Source organism: Gracilinanus agilis, chromosome 3, assembly GCF_016433145.1.
Source record: "Gracilinanus agilis isolate LMUSP501 chromosome 3, AgileGrace, whole genome shotgun sequence".
NCBI lineage: Eukaryota > Metazoa > Chordata > Mammalia > Didelphimorphia > Didelphidae > Gracilinanus > Gracilinanus agilis.
The window spans coordinates 431,851,693-431,870,849 of record NC_058132.1 but is presented as its reverse complement, the minus strand read 5'-3'; the positions used below and the strand labels follow the sequence as shown (position 1 = coordinate 431,870,849).

Below are 19,157 nucleotides of genomic sequence, written 5' to 3'. Positions count from 1 at the left end.
TCGCTCACTAAGATCTTAAAATACAAATTATAATAACAGGTACAATAAAGCACATTTTTCTAATATTCTCTTTTTGTTATTTTGCAATCCATGTCTTCTCTTTCAATTTCATCTTCCCTCCTCCCCATGAAGTTAGGTAATATAGTACACATATTATCACAAATTTCCATGTTCAACCTGTGAAAGAAAACACATAATGATTACACCTAGAGAAAATTTCATGGAGGAAATAAAGTTGGATATGTTTCACTTTGCATTCAGACTCCTTCTTTTCCTTCTATGGTAGTGTATTTCCTTTTTGTCTTTAATCCTTTGAATTTGACCTCTTTCTTTGCCTTGTTAATATAGTTAAATCATTCCCAGTTGATCATCATACATTTTTTTTGTTACTATGCAAAACATTCTAATTGTTCTGCTCACTTCATTTTGCATCACTTCATATAAATCTTTCCAGGTGTTTTGGTGATCATCTTGTTTATCATTTTTTATGGCAGAATGGACCTTTTTGTAAGGCAAATATATTTTGTTTATATATGATGTTATTGGTAGATTAATAGTAATGAAGCTTATTTTTGCATATTCTAGTCACAATGGATATTAATTAGTTGATGTTACAGATATGTTTATATTTACTTTAAAAGCCATACAAATTTTAACATTCCAGACTCTTAATTGTTTTTCTTTTGATAGGTCAAGGCTTTTCAGGTGATTACAGTGAATATTTTGGACTACAAGTAGATGAAGACTCGCTGATTTATCTTATGCTGGCAAACCACTTGGTTCATACAGTATATCCAGATTGTATAACAATAGCTGAGGTAAAATAAAGTAGTCTTTGCTCTCCTACAAAAAGTTACCAAGAGTAAATTTTTAGTTATTCTTAAAATTATCCAATATCTCAATAGTATCTTGTTATCAAAATCATTTTTTTAAACACTTACCTTCTATCTTGGAATCAATACTGTGTATTAATTCTAAGGCAGAAGAATGATAAGGGCTAGGCAATGTGGGTTAAGTGACTTGCCCAGGGTCACACAGCTGGGAAGTTTCTGAGGCCAGATTTGAACCTAGGTCATTAGGCCTGGCTCTCAATCCACTGAGCTACCCAGCTGCCCCCTCAAAATATCTCTTAATGAAATTAGACTTCTCCATTATGGTAGATTACAGGGCTTCACATGTGATAACTGTAGGATATGAAACTTTGGTTTAGGAAACTCTCAAATGTAGAAAAACCCTCCACCAATACAGTTTGACATCTTGTTTACAATTTGTTTTCTGATAGAGTTGCCTACAACTTTGTAAAGTAAAGTGACTTTCCTAAGGTCACATAGTATGTGTTAATGACAGGACTTGGAACTTTCTGGCTTAAAGACCAATTTAATCCACTCCACATGGCCTCTTTTATGGCATATGGTTTTCATATTGATTCAAGTTCTTTATTCTTCCTCACCATGTCAAACTCAATAATAAACTCCAGTGGTTGTTACCTCTAGGATCAAATATAAAATCCTATGATTGGTATATATTTCCCTCCCAACCTATTTTTCCAACTCTTTTCTCATTACTCTCTTTTCTATATGCTATAATCCAGCTAAAAGTGGCCTCATTTCTCTTTCTCATATATAGCATCCCATCAGGAAAATAGGAGTCATATTCGTTGTGCTTTTCACTTCAGCTTCTTAGCATCTTTAGGTTTTTTTTTTGTCATAGCTCAGATTAAGCATTACTTTCTGCATGAAGCCTCAGCTTCTTTTGCCTTTTTTTACAATATTATCTTGTATCTATTTTAAGCATATATATATATATACCATTGCCCCTGGAGAGATTGTATACTTCTCAGGGTCAGAGATTGTTTCACTGTTTTCATTCTGTCTCCGGCACATAACACAGTTCCTAACATATTGGTACTTAATATATGTTAACTGATTGTGTCACAGAATTTGAGAACTGGAAGGGATATTTGCAACCATCTAGATCAACCCATATTGATCTATTAACTATTAAAACTATTAACTTAGTTTTAAAATGTTATATTGCCTACAATTTATCGTATTTCTATTTTGTTAAATACTTTCAGATTATTTTTTAATTTGGTTCAGAAACACTTTTGAATGTTGTGTCCCACATCACAACTAACATTTATGTAGTGCTTTCTATGTGGCAGACAGTGTAATAAGTGCTTTACTTTCTTATAAGTGATTTATTATCTCATTTTGATCCTTACAACAACCCCAGGAGGCAAATGCTATTTTGTTGTTTAGTTGTTTCACTTGTGTCCAACTCTTCTTAACCCCACTTGGAGTTTTCTTGGCAAAGATACTGAAGTAGTTTGCCATTTCTATCTCCATTTCATTTTACAAATGAGTAAATTGAGGCAAGCAGAGTTAAATGACTTAGCCAGAGTCTCACACAGCTATTGTCAGACTGGACTTGAATTTAGATCTTCCTGACTTCAGGCCCAGTGCTCTATTCACTGTAACACCCAGCTAAGTGTTTGACACCTCCTCATGAAAGTAATCCTTACTATGATATACCTGAGAAGTGGTCATTCAGCCTCTTACCCCCAGGGGGCAAATTTGGACATATCTAATGGTTAGGAAGTTTGCCTCTGAAACTTCTACCCTTACTCCTTGATCTTTGTCCTGGCATCAAGAAGAATAGTCTCAACTACACCTTAGCTAAATTCCCAGCATACTTTTAAGTATGTCCTCATTTGACATATAGGAGCTTGGGAGATAAATTTGGCTGAGACCCACACCGCAGGGCTCTTTTTGGGGAGCTTGAGCTTTGCTTTGGTTGAGGTATGGCAGGTGTGGGTCTGGCTCTGTGTTCTGCTTACTTAACTGAAGGAATCCCTTTCCTTCTTTTTACTCTCTCTCTTTTGCTGTAATAAAGCTACTAAAAAGCTACTACTCAGCCTCATAATTAAAACTGTAATTTGTTACACTCTTATCTAGAGTTGGTTTATTAGCCAGTAATAAGCAGAAAACTGTACAAAGCAAAGCTAATAGAATAGTCTAGAGCCCATGTCATAGCCTGGAGAACTGAAGACTTAGAGGAAATATGACAACTACTTTCTAGTATGTAGAGCTATTAGGGAGAGGAAGTTAGAGACTGTTCTTCTTGATCCCAAGTCAAAGATCAAGGAGTAAGAAAATCCCAAATAGGGTCATAAAGAGTTGAACAGGACTGAAAAACAACTGAACCACAATGCAAATCAGCTCTTCTTTACAACTTAGTCTTAAAAAGTTGCCAGGAACAGGGAGAGGTTAAGTGATAAGGTAGCTTGTGTGGGAGTGTGGCCTTAAACCCAGGCATTCCTCATTCCCAGTCTGGTTCTTTGTCCAGTAATCTCAGCTTCAAAAAAGCTGGGCAATTTCCAAATGGAATATGTATATTTGTAGAGAGAAGAGCACACTTAATTCCATAATTCTTGGATGTAATGTAAGAGCTACTTACCCACCCCAAGTTATGGCTATAGTGCCCAAATACTTTTACTCAGTATTCTCAGAATAGTGCAGAAAAGCATTTTTTTTTCTTAGAATGGAACATAAGCTTACCTAAGAAAACAGATTCCTTTACATCTTATAATAAAAAACATATATTTGAAACAAATATTTGTATATTATGATTTTAAAGCATGATAGTGTCCATGTTCATTGCAATGAGATGTGCCTTATAATTTACTTTGTTTTATTATTTTAGATTAGATTAGTATTTATATATATTCTACTCCTTGTGTACAGTATGATCCATGCGGTCAGACTTTTTTATCTTAATTTTATATTAGCTCCCTGCACTTAGCAGAGTGCACTCACACAGTGGGCATTTGAGTTTTAATATTTTAAATTAAAAAATTTTTTTCTCAACCAGTAGTAAATAGTAATGTTACTACCACTTGCATGATCATAAAGCCTTTTCAGAGTTATTACTAATTTTGCCCTGAAGTAAAGTTAAGAGATGATTAAAATGAGGAGTATTACTCCCATTTGGCAGGAAAAGAATCACAAAGGAGCAGTATAACTTGTTTGGAAGTAAATAGCTAGTTAATAAAAGTTTTGTCTTTCTATACAATCCTTAATCTCTTTCCTTTGTGAGAAAGTTACTTGCTAATTTAGTCTTGAAATCACAGCGGAGACAAGCATTAGGGGCTTTGCTAGCTATGCTTCTTCCCTACTGATAATCCTGACAAAACATAATAAGAAAATATTTAAGTAATGGACCTTTGCTTCCATATTGTTCCTCCCCTCATTTACAGGATTTTATTTAATACATATGCTTTATCAGTACTTGGAATTCTGCTAATTATTTATAACATTAATACAGATATTTTACTTTTTATTTTATTTTTAATTATGATCTTAAACATCAGCAAATAAAAAATTTAATATTTAAGTAAAGGATTACATATCATAATATATACTTAAATAACATGTTAAACATGGTAGTAACAAAATTTCTATAATAAATTTTACATAACTATATTGTTTCTATCAAAGAATCTAATTTCAGCTATCAGGAAAAAGGGAACGATTTTATCAGTGATACAGGTGGCAGTTCATAACACAGCTAAGAGATATATAGCAAACAATTAAGCAATTAGTGATGTCAATTATCAGAAAATAGATAAATAGATACTGATAAAAGGAAGCAGTTATTTGATAAATGAAACTTGAAATTGTATATTGATCTTTGCCTTTATTCTGAGTAAAAAGGTTCATCATCTAGAAACTTATAGCCTGATTATCAATGTTTTCACCAATGAAGTTGGAATTTTTAGTGTATTTTGTATTAACTGAGTTAAATTTTTTTTAAATCAAGTTGTGCCTTCAGTTTTTTTTCTATTTAAATGGAAAATGACTTCAATTTCAATTCATCACTACTCTCTAGTGGGAGTCTGTATAAAATGTAGAATTGATCCACATGTGCAAGTTTCTTACAAAAAAGGCAATATACATTTGGAGAAACAATTGATAATCACTTAAATTATAGTATGATTTTGAGTTGTATTATGTCAATAATCAAAAGAGGGAAGAGCTCTTGAAGGAATCTAGAATATTTCCCTAATTTTAACATCCATGTTAATTAAAAAGATTAAATTTGTTATGGGGATTTTCTCTAAAATACACAGCTTGTTTCTCAAAAACTTGAAAAATGATAAAGCAACTCGAATGTGCAGGTCCTTGGAGTTAATGTTTTAGCTCCTGCCTTTTATATATATTCGCTCTGTGACCCTGGCTAGTTAACTACCAATGCCCTGGGCAACTTCTCTGAGACTGAAAACTGAAGAATAATTGACAGACTTCATTGGGAGAAGAGAGTTTTTTCAGTGGGAAATATTATACAAAAAACAAATCATTGAATGTGATATTTGAAGTAGAATCAGACAAAAACTAAATAACAGCTTTCTTGACTTGTATATCAGAAGTTGCCATATCTTATCATTGTTAACTCCTTCACATCTCTTGAATGAAGGTCTTTCTGTCCACTATTTTAGGCCACTGTTACTTCTTACTTGGATTATTATAGTAGTTTCCTAATTCTTATCTGTGCCTCAGTGCTCTCTTCATTCTTCATTCCAATCTGTCCTTCACACAACTGCCAAAGTAATTTTCATATAACATAGGTTTGACTAAAGTGGGGTGACTTCATAAATGAATACAGACACCCAGAAGTTCAAATTAATGGAACCAGTATTTAATTATTAATCTAATGATTAATAAACGAACTACTGGCAAGGGCAATCCTTCCTAGTGAAAGACACGCTGAACTGAAGTTACAGACAATTTTTATAGAGTTACATATGTGCAAGGTGCAAGGTAAGCTTAAAGAATACTGTGACTGATATATTGCCTTATTGACAGAGACAAGCAAGCCTTATCTTGCAGAAGCCAGATGTGCTGTTAACATTTGCATGCAGGATATACCATATTGTCTATTGTATATTATATTTAACCTATACTAGATTTAGTTCTCCCTTGTTAATATGGAGTCGTTTCCTCCCATATATTAACCATATATTATTTTGGACTGGCCTCTGGATTTCCTCACAGATAACTGACTTTCCCATAGGAAAGCAGATTGCCAATTAATACATTAACCAATATGTCACTGAGTCAATCTATTTCAATCCCTCCTTTTTTTTGTTCATGAGTCAAATCCTTTACTCAGTATCAGTAGATACAATAGAGTAATGAGAGCACAGGACCAAAATCTTGACAGCTTGCAGGAGGTGTTGGATATAGGTTGTGTGGCAGTTAATCAAGCAGGGCCTGTCAGTAGGCCCAGCATAATTAATAAAAGGAGTCCTGCAGTGGCAGTAAGTAGGGTGGTCAGCCAAGGGAACCAAGAGAAAAGACTTGAATACTAGTTGGTATATTGGATATTCGTCTGTTCCCTCTTTTGGGTCCTACCTCAGAGCATAATGAGGGATTCCTGCACCACCCCCAAGTGGTTGACATAGAAATAGCAGGATTTTCCCAAAAATAAACAGAGTTCACCCTGCTTAAGGAAAAGGAGGTCTAGCCCTTGTCTATTTCTGCCAGAGAAGACAGTGATTTTTCCAAGAAACTAACAGTTTAGTGAATTCTAAGATCTAAATCAATCTATTGAGAAGGTGACTGGAAGTTCTGACTTCCTTGAACTAGGACAGCAGTACTTAATGCCACATTTCCCACTATTCCTAGCTCTACAAAGATAGGGATAAGAATGGGCACTCCATGATGCCTAAGGAGGCCAGGGAAGTGTTCTATAGTCTGCATTCCCTCAAAATGTTCTCTACCTCGGGGCAGCTGGGTAGCTCAGTGGAGTGAGAGTCGGGCCTAGAAACAGGAGGTCCTAGGTTCAAACCCGGCCTCAGCCACTTCCCAGCTGTGTGACCCTGGGCAGGTCACTTGACCCCCATTGCCCACCCTTACCAATATTCCACCTATGAGACAATACACCGAAGTACAAGGGTTTAAAAAAAAAATAAATAAAAATGTTCTTTACCTCCTTCTCCTGAATAAAAGTAAACCTGAGGAATAATATGAACCAGGATGCAAATTATGAGGTTACCAGCATCATCTGGTATTTTCAAGGTATGAGGGACGAGATAAGGTGTAATGATGGTAGTACAAGCAAACCATGTACCAGGAGGGGCTTTCCAGATGTAAAGGGTGTAGAATTATGGTTGGACTGAATATTTAATGGGGTGGTTGCCAGGAGTTTAATTAATTAGTTCCAAGTGATTTTTTTGTGTGTGTCTTGTGGATTCTGTTGGGTCTTTGTTTCACTCTTGTGTGGTTTGCTTTAATGGGTCAGTCTTCATCAATAGGCTTTCTGACCCCATTAGCATGTATCCTTAAGAATTTCCAGTTTTTCAAAAAGGTAGAAGCTAATTATGGAATTCAATTTTCCCCCAGTGCCCTCTATGCCTTATGTGAGTTAGAGTGGCCTACCTTTGGGGTTAAGTGGCCCCCAGAAGGAATCACAGACCTCTTTGTGGCCTATGTAGTTCGGAGAGTAGTATATGGAACACCAGGTCATCCTGATCAGATCCCCTACATTGATATTTGGACTGACTTACTTACAGATACCCCAAAGAAACTGAAGGCTTGTTTCTCAGGACAAAATTAATCTGCCCAAACAGAGTCTGCTTTGCTAGTAAATTCCCTTTTACAACTGGAAGACTTTTACAACTGGAAGAACCAGAGTCCCTCTGTTTCTGAAAAGCCTCAAAAGCTGACATCCTTGAAACCATTTTTTTTACTCATAATCCTACTTGGGATGATTGTCAGCAACTCTTACAGGTGCTGTTCACCTTTGAGGAAAGAGATTGAATCAAGCAGGAAGCTATCAAAACTATCTTAAGGCAGGATGGCCAAATGACCGCTGATCTACACCTCATAGAGACTGTATTTCTGTCTAGTAAGGCAGACTGGGATTTTAATTTTGATCAAAGTGAACTGGGGGACCTTGTGTGGGTCTGAAAAATCCCTGCTGGGACTCCTGAACCCCGATGGACAGGACTCTTTGTGATAATATTAACTACCTGATGGCTATAAAAGTGGCAGGAAAGAAGCACTGGATCCACATGTCTCAATTGAAACCAGTTAAATCATGGTTGGCAATTCAGGAGGAAGAATGGTAGACGACTCAAAACCTCTTATCCTCTAAAGATTAAAAAGTTAAAGTCCTTGGTTTCCTTCTGTCGAAAGTGAAATTCAGCAAAGGTAAACTGAGGCATGTATTCTCCAACTAAGATAAGTTTATTAAAAGGGCCTGAAACTGATAATAAAAATGTTGGGTGAGCATAGAACAAAGAACAAAATAGAATAGGGGAAGAAATAATACAGTTGTTTATAGGTTTGTTAACATAATGGAATTGAAGACAATATGATTGAGGAATGAAGACAAACATGATTGGTTGGAAGTTGGAAACAATGGGCTAGCAACCACTTCACTTCTGTGACTCAGAAATGTTCATTGTTTGAGTCCACCTATAAGGTTAGATAGTGAATCTGACTTGTTTTGATAGCAAACCAAACAGACACCCATGAAGGATAGCTTGGTAGTATAAAGATACTAGACCAGACATCCTGGTATCCACTTGTATCCATCAAGAATAGCAGCTTTCCTTGAGGTAAGAATAGAACAGATTTCTCAACTTATCTCATTACAAACCAAATGAATTTCTGACCTAAGTTCAGAGGCAAAGAACCCTGGCTTGGGCAATATTACAGAGTAAAATCAGATGCAGAAACAGTGTTTGCTTTTCTTAGGTTCTAGTACCACTCCTAAAAATTATTTTTTTGCCTTGTATTTATTTACTTTGTTTAGTTTGGTAAAGCAATTTCCTCATTACAGCTCTTGGAGGCAGTGCAAGAGTTGTCTTGTAAAATGGGGATGATCTTCAGAAAGACTAACTAAGGCAGCACTTAAATTCAGTTATGTTATCATGACTCCTAGTCCAGTATCCTTTTCCATTCTGCCTCTTTGGCTTGTCCTTACATCTTAACTAAATTAGCTCCTTCAGAGACCACTAATGACCTTTTTGTTTCTTTCAGTGGCCTTTATATTGATCTTTTTCTTCTTAAGTTTTCTGACATTTTGCAGTATGAAACAATATTCCCTCCCTTTTGGAAGACCCTTTATTTGTGTGGGGGAGTACAGGGTAATGTGGGTGTGATACTCTATTCTTGTGATTTTCTTCATTCCTCTGGCTAATTCTCTATCTCTTTTTTGACTTCATCTTTTTATCCCTTAATGTTGATGTTGTGAGTTCTGTGCATGGCCTCCTTTTTTCTTTATTTTTAACTTTATTAATGCCATCCACCATAAATTTAATATTTTTAATCAAATGATTACCAAATCTATATTTGTATTCATCAGAGTTCCAAATTTATATTTCACACTGCCTTCTGGATAACTCCATTTCATCCTCTGAAAACTTCAAATTCAACAAGTTGATCTCATTTTCTCTACAAAACATGCTCTTCATCTTAATTCCTATTTAAAATAAAACAAAACAAAACCATACCTTCTGTTTTAGAATTGACACAAGTATTAGTTCCAAGGTGGAAGAGCATTGAGAGGTAGGCAATAGGGTCATGATTGCCTAGGGTCACACAGTTAGGAAGTGACTGAGGGTAGTTTTGAACTCAGGACCTCCTGTCTCCAGTCGTAGCTTTCTATCCACTCACCCACCTAGTTGCCCCTAATTTTTATGTTTTTCAATTGATGACATCACCATCTTCCTAGTAATCTTGACTATTAATAGTTTGTTAATCTATTGTATATTTAGCCCTTACTCTTACCTACTACGATCACCAGCCAGAATCACATCACAGATCTAAACCTAGAAGGGACTTCAGACACCATCTTATCTAACTCCTTCATCATACAGATTAGGAAGATGAGGCCAGGAGGAGTTAAGTGAATTACCCAAGGATATACCAGTAGTAACAATCAGAGGTGAGATTTGAACTTAGGGCCTCTGATTTCTGAGACTGTGCTCTTTCCAGTGTAGTCACCGTCTTCTTTGTTGTGGGCTTTTTTAAAAGTATTCACATTCTACATATTATTTTAAAAACTGTCCTGCTTAATTGTGTTCTTTTTGAACTTTTCTTTCTTTGAATAAAAAAAAAGATTCACTGTCTTAGATGATCTTTCTGCCTGCTCAATTCTCATTTCACACTATCTGAATATTACTTCTAATACATTGAAGTATTTATATCACTACACGAAAATTTTCAGTTGTTTCCCATTATCTACCAAATAAAATATTATATTTATATTATATATTTATAAAGCCTCTCACAATTTATTTATTTTATTTTTCCTGCCTTTTTAATCTCATTTCATTCTATTCTCCTTAATATATTCTATTTTTCAGTCATACTTTCCTCTTCTCCCCAATCCCTATTTCATCCTTCATCCTTCATTTCATTTCTGTGTCTTTGTTTTTTCTATTTTCCATGCTTGGAATGGGTATCTTTTTTTTTTTTTTTCCATGCACCTACCCATCTTCCCATACACATATACCTCATTAATTTGTTAAAATCCTTCCCCTTCTTTCTGGACCCAACTCAACCTGATATTCTTTCTCTTTTCAGTATTCTCATCACATTTTTCTGGGAACTATCTTTTGCATGTCTGTCACTTTTCTTCTGTATCATAGATATTTGTGTCCATGTTTTTCTTCCCTATTAGACTGTATTTTGGAAGTATATACATACTTTCAAGTGCAGATTCTCTATCATGTATCTTTGCCATCATTTATTTCGACATTATTTTTCTGAACATAATAGTCACTTAACTTGTTAAAATTGATCAAATTAATATCACCATACATTTTTAACTCACTCTGGAAAACATTATCTGTGGTTTATGTATGGTAACAGGAAGCCTTGTAAATCCAAATTGAGCAAAAAGGAAAGAAGAATCTCCTTGGAAGATTCGCCAGAGTAGCATAATCGTATCAATTCTCTATGCTAGTAATTTTTAAAGTTTGAGATGTTGAGTTGAATTTATTAAATATTATCTTCCTTTTTCATTGTTAGGTCAGAATTATTATATGATATGGAAAAACTATAAATTTTAATTTGATCTTTTTTTAGGATGTTTCAGGAATGCCAGCTTTGTGTTCTCCTATAACACAAGGTGGAGGTGGCTTTGACTATCGATTAGCCATGGCAATTCCAGATAAGTGGATTCAGGTGAGAAAATTTGTTAAGTTTTATTAGTATGAAAAATTAGTATGAATTTTGTGCCAATTGTCTATCACATTTGGTTAAAGAAATTGTTAAGCATATTGCGATTACTATGTGTTGTTTTTCTATTCAAGTGAAAAAGAATTGGTTCATGATCAGGAAACTCACTCATCTATCGTTTTATAGTCAAATAATCATAGTTTTTAAACAGAGGTTACAGAGAAAACATTTTATCTGTTCCTCAGTCATGCAGATTCCTAGGATTGCAGATTCATTTAATGGCCTATTGTCCACATCTCTGAGATTCTTCATCTCTGTTTCTTAGTAATACAGGCAAACTGTGTAAGTGCAGTGGACATGAATAAGAAACATTCACTGGCTTATTCCATAATAATAAAAATGACTGACATCTAAATAATTCCCAAAAGTTTGCAAAGAACTTCATACATATTATTTCATTTGACCCTCCTAACAAATCTGTGCTATAGATACTACCAATATTATCCTCATTTTGAATTAGAGGAAACTGATTCATAGAAAGACTTAGTGAATTGCCCTGAGTCTGACAGCTAATAAGTATCACCATTAAGATCTGAACTGAGGTCTAATTGAATTAAAGGCCAACACCTTCCACTACACCAAAATGGTCAGATATAAGTGGTCAAATAAAAATTCATAGCTAGAATTTCTTTGGTCCTTAGTAGGTATTTACTAGTTATTTTTTCAGATTCTGTTAGTGTCATCCTAGAGCAGTGATGGGCAACCTTTTGAGCTTGGTGTGTCAAAATTCACCAAAAAAACAAGCATAACTCAGGTAGTGTGTCACTTCAAGAAAAAAACCATAATTTCACGATATGTATAGTTTAAATAACAAAAATATATAATTGTAACATATAACTGTATTTAATAAATCAAAATAAGTAAATTAATATAGGTAGAATTGTCATCTATAGTGGAGAGTGTCTATACTCTGTCATATTAGTCATATTAGTGCTCATGTTATTGCTTTGAATTTTTTGCATTTATTCATAAATTTTAACTATGAATATAATGTAATGACTTTTATTGATTTTATAAATGGAACCTTTTATTATCTCTGCCATTATAAGAAACTATTTTATTTTCATTTTAATATACTTTTTAGGTAATCATAAACTGATTCCCTCATGCTAGCTAGTAATATTAATGCTATAGTTTGTTGAATTATAGGCTCTAGTTATATGACAAAAAGTTATATTTGAAAGTATTTTTTTTATTTTAACATCTGTCTACTCAGTTAATAAGATTAATTTCAACAGGATTCGTCTTCTTAACTAAAAGCTCTGCCCCAAATTTAAAACTTCAACATCTTGCATTAATCCTGACTTACATCTCCATCTTGCTATTAGATATCTCAGATTGTATGTTCTATAGATACCTTAAATTCAACATGTCCAAAACTGAACTCATGATAGTTCTTCCTCCAAACGCTCCATTGTTCTTAATTTCCATATTATTATTGAGTACTGTCATACTCTCAATCAGTCAGGCTTACACCCTAGATGTCACCTTTGACTACTCTTGACTACCCCTCTTGCCTACCTTTATCCAGTCAGTGTTTAAGTCCTGTTGTTTTTGCCTTCATAAAATCTCTCACATATGCTGCCTTCTCTCTTCTGATGTTGCCACAAGCCTGCTGCAGACTCATTGTCTTACACACATATTATTGCAACAGCCTACTGATTATTCTTCTTTACCCACATTTATTCCCATTTTAATTCATATTGCACTCAACTATCAGATTGATTTTTCTTGGAGAGCAGATTGACCAGTTTGCCTTCCACCTAGTAAACTTCAATGTGGTGAAGAGAGGGGGCATAACTGATTTGCAGAATTCTTCTGTCAGTTAAGGAGTTTAGAATCTTGGGAAAGAGTTGACAGTTGGTTCTGGGAACTCGTGGAAAGAACCAGGGTACATCTGAGCTCCTTCTTTAGATTGAAACCTGACCTATATTGTGCAGCTTTTCTTTTGAGATTTGTTAATTTAGCTAATTCCTTTGAATCTCCCTACCCTACCTTATTCCCACCTTCATTTTCCCTGCCTGAATTCCTGTGAGGGTTTGAAAGGAGGGTAGTTCGGAGAGTTAGTTTAAACTTGATATTTTAAATAGTCAAATAGGGCTTACCTTTGCAACAATTTACCTATTGAATCATTGTATCCAACTTTCCTAACCCCATTGATTACAAAACCATCTAAGAGCTGAATTAAGGCAGGTCCTTTCTCAGGGGGGTGGGGGAGTGCAAAATCCAGCATCTTGGCAGCTAACTGGGACGATCAGGATCTTGTCCCTGAGAGAAGCAAGACTTGAGGCCACAGGAGGCTAGAGAGCTCAGACCTTGGGCTCAGGAGTGGAACAGAGAAAGGAAGTGGACAGTGAAAGCAGCTCAGCAAGCTGAGACTCAGGGGAGATCCTCAGGCAGAGGAGCAAGCGTGGGCCAATTTCCGGGCTCTGGGCAGCTGACTAGGACCACCGGGGGCTTGACACTGAGAACAGCTAGACTAGAGACCCCAGGAGTCTGGGGAGTACAGATCTTGGACGCAGGAGTGAAGCTGAGAGGAGCTGTGGACAACAGTGGCCTAGCAGACAGTGGAAGCCAGGAGACTTGCAAAGTAGCCTCAGGAAAAAACTGCTCCTTTAGCGTCTTAGAGTCTGCCTGCATCACTCATATTTCTGGCTGAGAAAGAAAAACCAGCATAATGATGACAAATCAAGAAATAACTAAGAAAAAGACCAAGAAAAAAGCCCTACACTTTTTAACTTTTGCACAGAAAAAAATCCAGAAAGCAGAGGAGAACAAACAGCTAAAGACATCCAAACCTTTTTTAAAAAATGAAAACTGGTCTCAAGCTCTTGAAGAATTCAAATCTGAGATCATGAGAAAGATGGAAGAGATCTCTGGCAAGAAAAGTGAGAAATAGTTCAAAAAGAACATAACAGTTTAAAAGGCAGAATTTCGCAATTGGAAATTGAGGTTCAGGAATCAAATGAAATTATAAGCAAATTGAAGACCAGAAATGACCAGCTGGAAGCCATGAAGAGCCCAATAGATCATACTGAAAAGGAAAACCAAAAGATTATAGCTGAAAACCAGTTTTTGTAGCCAGGAATTGGGCAAGTAGAAGCCAGTGATCTCACGAGACAGTGAGAATTAATAAAGCAAAGTCAAAAAATGGACAAAATAGAAGGAAACATGAAATATCTCAATGAGAAGATGACAGATCAAGAAAACAGGTCTAGAAGAGACAACTTGAGAATCCTAGAAAAATTAGAGTTAGTTATGTGGAGAAAAATAAATAGGAACAAAAAGGAATACACCTTCTTTTTCAGCTGCACATGGTACATTCACAAAGATTGACCATGTACTAGGACATAGAAACATAGCAAACAAATCCAAAAGAGCAGAAATAATAAATGTAACCTTCTCAGATCATAATGCAGTAAAAATAATAATCAGTAAGGGGACATGGTCTGGCAAATCAAAAACTAATTGAAAATTAAATAATATGATTCTCTAACATCAGTAGTTAAAATTAATGTTAAATCATAGAAACAATTAATAATTTCATTGAAGAGAATAATGATGAGACATACTACCAAAATCTGTGGGATGCAACTAAGGCAGTACTCAGGGGGAAATTTATATCCTTGAGTGCATATATTAACAAATTAGAGAGGGCAAAGATCAATGAACTGGGCATGCAAATCAAAAAACTAGAAAGGGAATAAATTAAAAATCCCCAATTAAAAACTAAATTAGAGATTATGAAAATTAAAGGAGAAATCAATAAAATTGAAAGTAAAAGAGCTGTTGAATTAATAAATAAGACTAGAAGCTGACACTTTGAAAAAACAAAAAAATTAACAAAGTACTCATCAATCTAATTAAAAAAGGAAAGAAGAAATCCAAATTATAAGCATCAAAGATGAAAAGGGAGACCTTACCTCTAATAAAGAGGAAATCAAGGCAATCATTAAAAACCATTTTGCCCAATTATATGGCAATAAATATAACAATCTAGGTGATATGGTTGAATATTTACAAAAATATAAATTGCCTACATTAGCAGCAGAAGAAATAGAATACTTAAATAATCCCATATCAGAAAAAGAAATTGAACAAGCCATCAAAGAACTCCCTAAGAAAAAATCCCCAGGACCAGATGAATTCACAAGTGAAGCCTATCAAACCTTCAAAGAACAACTAATTCCAGTACTATGCAAACTATTTACTATTTAACATAATAAGCAAAGAAGGAGTTCTACCAAACTCCTTTTATGACATAAATATGGTACTGATCCCAAAGCCAGGTAGATCAAAAACAGAGAAAGAAAACTACATACCAATCTCCTTAAGATAGCATAGATAGCAAAAATCTTAAACGGAATACTAACAAAAAGACTCCAGCAAGTGATCACGAGGGTTATTCATTATGATCAGGTAGGATTTGTACCAGGAATGTAAGAATGGTTCAACATTAGGAAAACCATTTACATAATTGACCATATCAACAAGGAAACCAACAAAAACCACATGATTATCTCAATAGATGCTGAAAAAGCCTTTGACAAAATACAACACCCATTCCTACTGAAAACACTAGAAAGTATAGGAATAGAAGGGCCTCTCCTAAAAATAATAAATGGCATATATCTAAAACCATCAACAAACATCATCTGCAATGGGGATAAATTAGAAGCATTCCCAATAACATCAGGAATGAAACAAGGATGCCCATTGTCACCTCTATTATTTAACATTGTACTAGAAACACTAGCAGTAGCAATTAGAGAAGAAAAAGAAATTGAAGGTATTAAAATAGGCCATGAGGAGACCAAGCTTTCACTCTTTGTAGATGATATAATGGTCTACTTAAAAAAATCCTAGAGAATCTAGTAAAAAGTGGAAATAATCAACAACTTTAGCAAAGTTGCAGGATACAAAATAAATGCACATAAGTCATCAGCATTTCTATATATTTCCAACACATCACAGCAGCAAGAGTTAGAAAGAGAAACACCATTTAAAATCACCCTAGATAATATAAAGTACTTTGGAATCTATCTGCCAAGACAAACAAAGGAATTATATGAAAACAACTAAAAACATTTTCCAAATAATTAAAACTAGATCAAAGGAATTGGAAAAACATTGATTGCTCATGGGTAGGATGAGCTAACATAATAAAAATGACCAGCCTATCCAAATTAATTTACCTATTTAGTGCTATACCTACCAAATTACCAAAAAAACTTTTTACTGAATTAGAAAAAACTATAACAAATTTCATTTGGAATAACAAAAGGTCAAAAATATCAAGGGGAATAATGAAAAAAAAAATATGAAGGAAGGTGACCTAGCAGTACCAGATCTTAAACTGTACTATAAAGCAGTAATCATCAAAACAATTTGGTAATGGCAAAGAGACAGAAGGGAGGATCAGTGGAATAGAGTAGGGTTAAGCAACCTTAGTAAGACAGTCTATGATAAACCCAAAGAACCCAGCTTTTGGGACAAAAACCCACTATTTGACAAAAACTGCTGGAAAAATTGGAAAACAATATGGGAGACATTGAGTCTAGGTCAACATCTCACACCTTATACCAAGATGAACTCAGAATGGGTGAATGACTTGAATATAAAGAAGGAAACCATAAATAAATTATGTGAGCACAGAATAGTATATCTTTCATTCTTATTAATTTATCCTTTCCCTTTTCTACCTCTTGCAGGGCACATCTAGATGCCTCCATTTCATCATTCCTCTGAAACTTCTCTGCCCAAAGTTCCCAGTCATCTCTTACTTGCCAAATTCAAAGGTCTTTTCTTAATCTCATTCCATTTGACCTCTCTACAGCTTTTGACACTGCTAATCACCTTCTCCTCAATATAAACTTTTCTCTGGTTTTTCAGGACATTATTTTTTCCTTTTCCTCTTACCTATCTGAGTACTCCTCCATCTTCTTTGCTGGATCCTCTTCCATCTCATATTCTCTAACTATAGATGTCCCTGAGAGTTCTGCTCTGACCCCTCTTCTCCCTGTATACTACTTCACTTGATCCCTTTATCACTCTTGGATTTAATAACCATTTTTATGCTAATGATTTTTAAATCCACTTATCCTGCCTTCAGCCTCTTTGCTGAGCTTCTGTCTTGTATCTCCAGCTGCCTTTCAGACTTGTCAAATAGACATTTTAAGGAAAACATATTCAAAATGAAACTCATTATCTCTGCCCCTAATTTTTTCCCCCTTCCTAACTTCCTTATTATTGTAGAGGGCAGCACTCAATACTTCGGGTTTGTAACTTTGGAGTCATTATGTGTTCCTCACTCTCTTCCTTTCCTCCCAATCCAGTCTGTTCTCAAGGCCTATGGATTTTACCTTTGCAAAAAGTCTCTTCAAATTATGTGTCTTCTGTCTTCTCTACTAAATTCCTGTTCTCTATCACCAACTAGGTATTTTTGTTTCTTTGTCAAACTCAAACAATACAAAGGCCTACTTATCTTTCTTCTAAATATGCCTGTCTGACAAATAGTTGTCTTTTTTGATAACTGTCTTCTTAGTTATTTGCTTTCATCTTCACAGTCATCTTCAACTTCTCTCTTCCTCATAATATAATTAATTGCCAAATCTTTTCAATTTAATCTCATGTAAACATCATTCCCTTTCTTTCCACACATATAGTAGCCACCATAATCCATATCTTTATTACTCTGTATATCAACTATTTTTATTCTCTCTGAATTGGTCTCCCTCCTTCTAGTCTTGGCCAATTCCAATCAGCACTCACATACCAGAATGAATAATATTCTCATAGCATAACTTATACCATATCATTCCCCTGATCAAATGCCTCCAGAAGTTCCTTATTATGCCCAGAATAAAATAAAGAAGGGCCTAGTATTTATTGCTCTTCCCAATCTTGCTTCATTCTTGCCTCATGTTCCTTCCCTCCGTGCACCCTACATTCCAGCCAAACCAAACTTCCACATCTCCTTACTTCTTCCAATTCTAACTGTCTAAGAGGATCCTCATTCTTCATCTCTATCCCTTAAATTCTCATCTTCCTCTAAGGAGCTCAGTTCAGTTACTTACTGAAGTGAGTGAAGTCTTTCTTCTCAATTTACCCAATGTTTATTGGTGTGTATTTTTGAATACATATAAAGGCAGAATCTGTTTCATTTTCATCTTGGTATCACCTGAAATATAGTACATGGTATATTACTATTTTTTCTTGAAGTTAACAGTCATAATGGAGAAAAAATATGTATCATAATTGATTTTAGTTTTAAGTATTTTTCTCTCTCTTTTTTAAACTAGATACTTAAAGAATTTAAAGATGAAGACTGGAATATGGGAAACATTGTGCATACCCTCACAAACAGGCGTTACCTTGAAAAGTGTATTGCATATGCAGAAAGTCATGATCAGGTATCACAAATACTTTTAAAGTAGCCATACATGTAATTTCATTTCTCCACCATGTTATTGGTATTTCTTTAGGAAATTTAACTATGAATTAAGTGTATTCATTTAGCTCAAATATATAAATGTGAAGGCACAAGATACTTTGTTTTTGTAATTCTTAGAACTTATCCTTTCATTATTTATATGTTCCTTTTTTCCTGTCAGCAATCCTGGGGTATAGTATGCTTAAGTTTGTATAAAACTACCGATATATACTCCAATGTTACTAGAAACTATTTTTAAAAATTTTGTGTAAATTTGACTTCAAAATTTAGTCTCAAAACACCCATTCTGATTAATTTAATATGATGCTAAACATTAATCATTATGTTTAGTATTCTCATTAACCAAACATATTAATATGTATTCTGATTTCAGTTATTTTTAATCCTGTGTAAAGTGAGCCAATTGGTTTTAGTGATCGCTCAGTCCACTTCCATCTCTAAATTACATGATC

The 19,157-nt window shown here is 34.7% G+C and overlaps 1 protein-coding gene across 1 annotated transcript in view; it reads left to right on the top strand.

The window, feature by feature from the left end:
• The window catches only part of GBE1 (1,4-alpha-glucan branching enzyme 1), a 372,788-nt gene that overhangs the window by 240,581 nt on the left and 113,050 nt on the right, over positions 1-19,157 (top strand). The window contains exons 9-11 of the mRNA XM_044670326.1: positions 691-818; positions 11,100-11,198; positions 18,554-18,664. Of these exons, the coding sequence (XP_044526261.1) occupies positions 691-818; positions 11,100-11,198; positions 18,554-18,664 (338 nt within the window). The remainder of the gene's footprint in view (positions 1-690; positions 819-11,099; positions 11,199-18,553; positions 18,665-19,157) is intronic.